Consider the following 9221-nt stretch of genomic DNA (forward strand, 5'->3'; position numbering starts at 1 on the left):
AAAAAAAAAATCAAAATATTAGACTAGTACATTTTGTTTTTTAGTTATCCGTAAAACTAGACTGTTTTAATCAATAATTTCAGTTCCCAAATTATAGTGCATTAACCAACCATATAAAATATAATATGGAAATGATTTCTTTTACAGGTCAGACAGTGTCATTGTGGTCTACTCCTTCACTTCCTGATATAGATTTTGCAACGACACAGCAATAACCGCATTAACCATACAAAATATGCCCAGCAGTCATTTGATGAAGCCTAAAAAAACAGATTTCAATAGCTCTTCGATTATATGGCATTAAAAGAAAAAAAAAGATATGACCGCACTTAATTATTATTTCATAACAGCAGCAATATAAAGGAAGATGTTTAGTATTGACTATCAGTAGTAAAATAGCTGCTTAACAAGTCAATATGAAAACTATCTGTTTGGTTGCTTTACTGTTAGTTGCTGTTGCTTCAGGTAATATAAGTTTTTTTAACAGCTTTTCTTATTCGTAAGTCAACAATGATTATTTTTTGTTTTATTTATTAATTTTTTCTCAATCCTGTCTCATCTAATTTCGTTGGCACTAACTTAATTCCTTTCCAGAGCTAATAGCATTATATATGCACTACTTGCAAACAAATAAATTTCAAACTGTCACATAATAGAAAATTCTTGACTGGAACAGCTCTAATTTTACAGCATTTTACAACCAATATCAAAATCTTAAAGCTTACTAACCAATTTGCAGGTTTAGTTTCTGCCACGGAAAATGCAATCCTCAGAGAAAATTCCATCCTCCCCCACTCATTTACGATTTAATGTATACAAAAAATTAGCTATAGAAATTGACAATATCAATATTTTTTAACTTGCCATATTTAGAATTAAAAAAAACTTTAACGTAAGACAGAGAAGCTCCCGAGTTCTACAAGTAAAACAAATAGAAAATTCTCATCTGAAGTCATTCTCCTTTGTGCTGTCTGTACTTGTCATAAAATTGTATTTTGCCTGTATCTCTTTATTTTTATTTCATATAAATTTAACGGAAAGATAATTTGAAAGGAGAAGTTTCAACGGAGTGATTTGACATTTAACATTTTACGGTCAGAGAGCTAAAGGGACCGATTTCCAAACAGATGGTAGATAGTAATTATTTTGCTTATTTTATTAAGGCTTTTCTTTTAGGCATATGAAGCCTTTCTAGTTTGATCGGGCTTTTCACGATTTAAGCGCAGGGAACCTAGGGTACATTTTTTCACTAAAAATAATCGTAATTGTTTTGTTTTTACCTAAATTGTGTATTCTTCAAGCTATGGCTAATAGTTCTGTTAAAAATACCAATCATCACTTACGTATTAGTACGTATTACGTATTCTTTGTATATTTTTTTTGTTCAATTTGATCAACTAGTGAAATTAAATATTGTTTTGTGTGACGTATTTCTGCTAAATTATTAATAAGCCAATCCATCTAAGGGCGTATATCGAGGGTAAGGGGGGTTTGAACCTCCTCCCTTCGAAAAAAAATGATTTTCCGACTCGTAAAAGCTTAAAGAATGAGTATAAACAACATTTTATACGCGTTTTTGGACCCCCCTCCCCACAAAAAAAATCCTGAATAAGGCCCTGCATCCATCTATAGCAAAACTTCTTCACTCTCATGTATAATACATACTTTTAGAAACGTATTTTGACAGAGGAATAAAGCTGCATTTGCAATAATTTTAAATATTTCGATGCTCTTTTTTAAACTTAGTTTTAATACATTCCAAAAGTTTATACTTTAGAGACATGCAAGGCAAACAAGCTTAGTCCTTTAAAATTAAAAAAAAAATTAAGTCCTTTAAAAAGTTAAAATCGTAAACTGTCTTACTACAGCTTGATCTATCACACTTCGCTCTTAGCTAATCTAGTTGCTTTTTAAACATCCGGCCAAATAAAAAGTTTTAACCATACCCTACCCTTGATTTGCCGGAACTATTTTTGTATTAAATGATATGTTCTGTACTAAAGGAGTATTTTATTTTTTTTTAGCTGCACCCCGTAAGGTAATTGTTAGGAGACAAGCTGGAACTGCCAAAACAATTGTAGCTGAAGTTGATAAGGATGTAGGTGTAAAACCAAAAGAAGGAATTAAAGATAAAGGCTCAGAAGAAGGAGATGAACGATTCGGGATCGGTAAGTCTTTATGATCACACTGAAATTTTTCTAAGTTTTTCTAATTGGTATTGCTTATTTTTTTAAGTAGATAAATAAAAGTTCAAAGAGGTAAAAATCCTTTTAATTTCTGTTGATGATGATCACTGCACATGTAACCGAAATACCTATATTTTCGTGATTTATCACCGCTTGTTAATAGGATTCATCCTTACCTGAAATTTTATTTATCGTTATTTATTTTCTCGGCTGAATATGGCAATAATTACAAAAAACGAGTTACTGCTATAATCTATATATATATAAAAATAAGTTGTCTCTCTGTGGATCTGTGGATCAGGTGACGTCATGTTTCTGTGTCGGCTGACGTCATGAAATTAGTTGTCAGGTGACGTCATGTTTCTGTGTCGGCTGACGTCATGAAATTAGTTGTCGTCATTTTTGCTTTGACGGTGACGTCATTCAAGTTATATAAGACATATGTTCACGTAGAAATCTATTAATGTTTAAGTTTACAATGACTGATGAAGATGCTCAAAGAGTCTATGCCAAAAAACTTGCTGCTGATAGTTCCTCGGCACGCTTTCTTTTCTGACTTTCTCTATCAGCAGCAAGTTTTTTGGGGATATAAGGCACAGGGGGATATAAATGACGACCGGGACACCGGGACACAAGGAATATAAATGACGCCCGGGACACTCAAAGAGAAATCAGAGACTGGGACACCGGGACACAAATGACGACCGGGACACAGGGAATATAAATGACGACCGGGACACAGGGACATAACTACAAAGGGGACGCCGGGGTGCACAGGGGGATATATAAATGACGATGGCGACTCAGGGAATGGTCGATTAGCAATCACCATCAACAAAGCTCAAGGGCAATCATTAGAATCATGAGGTATAGATCTGAATACGGATTGTTTTCCCATTGACCATTATATGTTGCATGTTCAAGAGTCGGTAAACCTGACAATCTATTTATATGCACAGACAATGGGACAGCAAAGAATGTTGTATATTCGCAAGTTTTACGTAGTTAAAAACATCTATATATATATATATATATATATATATCTATCTATATTCACAGGTGGGACATAGGGACACAACTACAATGGCGCGTAACTAATATGGCGCGTAACGACTTACGCGCACGGGGGGGCTTGGGGGGGGGGGGGGGCGAAGCGCCCCCACCAACTAGGTGTTGGGGTGGCGCGAAGCGCCACCCCAACAGCTAGTAACTTCATAATTTTGAAATAGCTACTATTACTACTAATAATATCTCAATGAAGTACCAAGCCACCTGAGGTCAACACAGCTAAACGTGCACCTCCTCCCTCCCAATCTGTTCAAAGCCTCTCACTTTACACCATCCCAAGAAGTTCCTATATCCCTTAAATCTTTCCTTATCTTTTCTTATGACGTATTCCCTCATCTTTTGGGTGCGACCTGCTTTCCGTTTGACCCTAGATGGTTGGCCAACAATGGCAATTTGGCAATCTGCCATCTTTCATCAGCGGAACGTGTCCATTGCAAATGCTCAGTCGCTTACTAGGCTATAATTTCCTCGAGTAGGCACTCCTCAATGTCACCCTGTAGCACTGTTGGCAGTCATAGTTTTGGTTAGAAAAACTCGTGAAAGGCCCTAATCACGGGAAAATCTTCAGCATTTTATTGGGTGGGGCAAGAAGGGCCCATATCCAGATAGTCAAGGAATTTGGGATATACAATAATACATTATTTCTTCATATTATTGGGGGACAACTGTCCCCCCCCCCAAACCACACCCCTAAACCTGATGCCATTATGAGGTCATGTAAGCAGGATTTCTCCTTCGGGAAAAAGAGACAGAGAGAGGAACTTATGACAGAGCGGAGACCCAAAACTCGACTCACAGTACCGTAGTAGCTCCTACGTTTTAAAACAACGAAAACAAAAATCTTAGAGAAGTCCACTTTTTAGTGATGAATAGACCTGAGAAGGGTAAAAAGATAAATTTTTATGGTTTGAGTAATTTTAATATTTTTCCAGGTGGCTTTGGAAGCGCAGTTCAGGCCAATTCTCAGTTTCAGACTCACTCATCATCATCTTCTGTTCAACAAGCAGGATTTGCACGTCCTAGTGAGTAAAATATTATAAGATTCCCAATTTTTGCTGCATATCCAGAGAGAGAGGCTAACGCTCTGGTGTAGGATGTATTTTTGCAATCTTTATTCAATAAAAATTTTAGATTTGGTCAAAGAAAAGAAAGAAAAAATAGTCTTTAAAATAATAAATATAATGAATCTGTTCAGAAAATAAAAGTTACAATGACTTTTAAAAGGGCCCCTTTTCAAAAATGACAGAGGTACAACTGACAGATTGTACTTTTTTAGAATACTTACAAGTTATTATTGACAGATTGACCGCAAATTTGCTTAAATTTCCTTCATTATAATACCTTTTAATTAATATTCTATAAGTATCCTTTTATTTTCCATGATTTCGACAAGACCAACTTATTTTTTAAAAGCAAAGATAAACCTGACACTTTTTTTCTTACAAATTTTAAAGGCCAAAAACAAGAAATAATTAGAAGAACAACGGGTTGGTTATATAATGATGGCAATAGGATGTTAATATGATGATGATAATAGTGATTGTAGCACGATTTATTCCAAATGCTGCTTTACGCAATATCTAATTCCTTTTCATCCACTGTTGGAAGTTTCGTCAATGCCGTAATTTTAAAGTCTTTTGTTAATCATCTTTTTAATAATACGAGTGAGCTTCTTTCATAACAAGCAAAGATTTTTGGGCCAAATAACTTGTTTACGTTTTTAATAATGTTTTAGTATTAATAAAATGATGATGACGATGATGTATTTTGTTTACATTTAAATTGGTTTAATATTTAAAAAAAACTTTGTTCTAGTTGTAGGTGGGCTTGGTGTAGTACAACCTGGCTTTGGACAAACCGGATTTGGCCAAACTGGTTTTGGTCAACTTGGATTTAATCAGATTGGTCTTGGACAAGCTGGATTAGGACAAACTGGATTTGTTCAAAGTGGACTCGGTCAGTCCACGTTTGGTCGACCAGTTGGTTCCGGATTCATTGGAAAATAAACAGTGCTTTTCCTTTTTTTTATAGTGACGTTCCTTTAATAAACGAATTTTTACGTTGTTTACATTCTCTCTATTTTTTTATTGACTATACTAATTACATTTGTGGTTTCATCATCTGACAGCAAACTGTACAGAATATTTTAGTATCGTATTTACGACTAGAGCTACATATTATGTGTTGTAGAACCAAAGTTAGCACAAATGAAATCCAAAAAAAAAAATTATAGTTTAAAATTAAGACTTTGGTTCGATATTACCCGCTTTATATCTTTTCATGAACAAACTTTCTTCGATTTTCTCCCCTTATATCTTTTGGCTCAATATAAAGAGTTAAGCTCATTAATTTTTTTTTATGTTGTGGGGAATAATGGAATATTAAACAAGTTTTGTTTAATTAGTTAAATCATATTAATTTAGCTTCAGGTTGTTCAAAAATAGATAATTATATATATATATATATATATATATATATATATATATTTATATAAAGCTGATTGTAGGAAATATGATCAATTAAATAAATTTTAAAATGTAGTAATAAGAAAACTGATTTGTAAAAAAATTGCTAGAAGGTCGTCTGCTACAGTTGGAAACAAAACCAATAGCTCAATAATCCATTCTTGTGAATTTTAGTACTCATCCAATGTGTGCTGGCACGTAAGCAGGGGGGGGGGCTTCGGATCCACCCCCCCCCCCCCCCGAAAGTTTGTGAAATGTTTAAATTCCCCATGGTTTCTTGGGATTTCTGACAAAAGCAGGACATTTATTAAGAATCCAGATACATGTATGAAGCCTTTTCGTGGGGATTTTACAGCATGCAATTATTCGGTCAAGCCACTGCTCAATTATTAACCTATTTTCTGTCTAACTTTTTACCCTCTTTGAAGTAATTAGCAATTGTACTGTTATTATTTTTTTTTTGTAAAGAGAGTTTGCTTTCCACAGTAAAATAGAATTATCCTTGATATTAGGGCGTTTATTCCCCCTTTTCAGGATAAAGTACAGCTTTTAATGAATGAATTTTGGGAACAATCATTTTTCATTAAAATTTACGTTTTTGCAATAGTAGAACTACCCCCCACAGCACCCATATTGCACTCTTCACCCTAAAATTTCCCTTTGAGTGGGATATAATAGATTAATCACTGGTTCTACATCGCTATGAACATAACCTGAGCCTAAAACGCATTTTTGACGCTTCAGTCTCTCCCCCCCCTATCCGCTACAATACCACAAATTAAAGTTAATCTGTATTTTCCGATACACGTGCTTTTTGCATTACTAAATAAAAAAGTGCTACTTTATATCTGCTGTTTCGAAGGCTTTGCCCCCCCCCCCGAAAAAAATTCCTGCGTACGTGCCTGAATATGTGTCACATTTTCTCTTAGGATTAGCTATAAAAATATCAATTAGAAGAATTCAAAAAATATGATAATTGACAAAATAATTCACAAGAATTTCAAACTAAAATAGTTGAAATAATTTGGAATTAAGGTCGGTTTGATTATCTCCCCTTATTAAGTAGGGAAGTATCTTCCTTAAATAGTCCTTTTTACCCAACAAAAGAACTTAGGTCATCCCTGATTTTCCAAAATTTACTCAAAAAATAGTTTAATTAAACATTTGATGTTGACTTATAATTTATTGCATCATTTATAAAAGAATGAAAAATTAGCTAAATTTATACAAACTTGCTCATAAAGGAGTTAAAGTTGTTTGGCATTAAAGTTTTGTTTTATTTTTTCACCTACCAAAGCTCAACTCTAGACAGAACGACTTAGCTAATACTAATCTCTAAACTTAAATCGGAAGTATATAGTAATTAATTAAGTGATTAGTTGTTAAAAATGACGATTTTGCAAACCATAGATTTTGGTTTTTCCAAATGATGTCATGTACTATGTTAGCACATCATATAAGCATTTCTAATGACATCATAGACGTCTAATGACATCATATAAGCATTTTCTTATATGATGTTATGCATAGCATAAACGAGATTGTTGAGTTTCCAACACATCAGTTGATTATATAATGTAATGTCTGTTGAAAGACCCAAAAAACTGAAAGTTGCTGCTGCAGTTACTATAAATGATGATTCTTGAAACCAATACCTGCACCAACAAGCCTGATAAGAGGTGAAAATCAACGACCTGGACCATCAACTACGACAAAACCAATACGGGCAGCTAAATCGAAGCCCATTGCTAAATTGTCTGAAGTAATCAAAATCCAAAAACGTGCAAAAAATGAAAATGAAGACCAAAGACACACGCGGTTAGAAAAAAGCGAAAAAAAAAAAACAATTACAGCGCGCCAAAAATAAAAAAAGAGCAAAAACACACACTGTTAGAAGACATGTGACACCGACCTTGTGAGCAAGTCAAAAATAAAAATGAAGAGCAAAGACGCATGTGGCTAGAAGTCATATGACACCGAGCATTTGAGCGAGTCAAAAATTAAGGTCAAAAGTAGGTACACACGCGGTTAGAAAAACAGCGGTGGCGATTCAAAAATGAAAATGAAGAGCCAAGTCACACACGGTTAGAAGACATTTGACACCGAGTATGTGAGCAAGTCAAAATGAAAATGAAGAGCAAAGAAACAAGTGGTTAGAAGACATGCATATAGAAGACTGAACATGGGATGAAGTCAATGAAAATCAACCTGAACAGCAAGAATCAAAACGTGTCAAAATTGAAAATGATAGCGATGGTAATTGGGTTTAGGATTTTTACCTGGATAAGTTCATCATTGCCTACCTAATATAATTGCCCCCTAAAATTACCCCTAAAATTACCCCTAATAATTGCCCCTAAAATCAAAACATGGACTAGATACAGTTGGAAGAAAAGAGTTCTTGTCGTACCACTTGAACAATTAAAAGAAACAGAGGTTTGGCGATACATCTTTCATAATGAAAAAAGACATCCCGTGGCAAAGGTTAAAGGTCCAATAAAAGAAAGCATAAATTTACAAAGGCACTACTTCCAACTTAAGGTCCATTTAGACTTCATGACATCAAGAAAAGGCTTAAATTATCTGCGTTTTGAAGACAAGCGACAGTAAGAATCCATATATAAAAAGCCTATCGCTTGCCGAGTGCCAAGCTCCCGGTACTATATTACGGGATTAAGTGTGCAATATGGGCTCATAAATTGTGCTTATCGTTGAAGAGACGATAGTTTATTTTAGAAAATTATACCTTATTTAAAAAAAAACAAATACAGTAAATGAACTCAATTTTATTCGATTTACTTTTCTACGAAAGTTAAACCTTAATATAGACACTGATGCTTAGAAAAATAGTAGCCCTCCTACATCCTTTTTGTAACTTGGGCTTGGCAGTAAAAACTAACAGAAGTAAAATGATTAAAACAAGGTTTTTTTCAGTGAAAGTAAAGAGAATTAAAATATCCAATAAATCAAAACTTAAACGAACAAATTTTGTCTCTTATGTAAGAGGATGCCTCTCCTTAGTTCCCACTGTTTAAAATAAAGTTTTTAGCAATTTAAAAATAAATTTTATCCCATTTTAGTTGCAAATGTATTTTGGCAATCATTCTTTAGGAATCCAGGGCAAAATTCAAACTTAATTGTAAAGAGCAGGAAACTGAAAGGGGTGGACAATTTCATATATAGAATAATTTCAGTTTATCTTAGTTTTTTATAGCTCTTTACTCTCAATTGAATGGAATGATGTGTCAATCAGTTCATATATTTGATGGGTCTATTTAGCGTTTTTCAATCTTTCAGTCGATTTTCGAAAATAGCGACAAGGCCACACTGCCTTTCCATAACAAACAAATACCAAGTAGAAACAATTGGGTATAGTAGAAACAATAGGTAAAGTAGAAACAATTTCTAATAAGAAACAAATCGTATTGTGCTGAAGACGGCCCTTGGACATAGGGCCAAAATATTCACAGAACTGATTTCCACTGTCTTGAAAAGATTTCCC

The 9221-nt window shown here is 34.1% G+C and overlaps 1 protein-coding gene across 1 annotated transcript; it reads left to right on the forward strand.

Moving 5' to 3' along the window:
- The first annotated feature begins 304 nt into the window (after positions 1 to 304).
- On the forward strand, positions 305 to 5322 carry LOC136026856 (uncharacterized PPE family protein PPE12-like). The gene is made up of 4 exons (XM_065703578.1): positions 305 to 465; positions 2025 to 2168; positions 4187 to 4276; positions 5070 to 5322. Exons 1-4 carry the CDS (start codon positions 417 to 419, stop codon positions 5258 to 5260), a joined length of 474 nt encoding a protein of 157 aa, XP_065559650.1. The 5' UTR covers positions 305 to 416; the 3' UTR covers positions 5261 to 5322.
- Positions 5323 to 9221: the final 3899 nt, after the last annotated feature.

The sequence above is a fragment of the Artemia franciscana genome, chromosome 5, assembly GCF_032884065.1.
Source record: "Artemia franciscana chromosome 5, ASM3288406v1, whole genome shotgun sequence".
Classification (NCBI taxonomy): Eukaryota; Metazoa; Arthropoda; class Branchiopoda; order Anostraca; family Artemiidae; genus Artemia; species Artemia franciscana.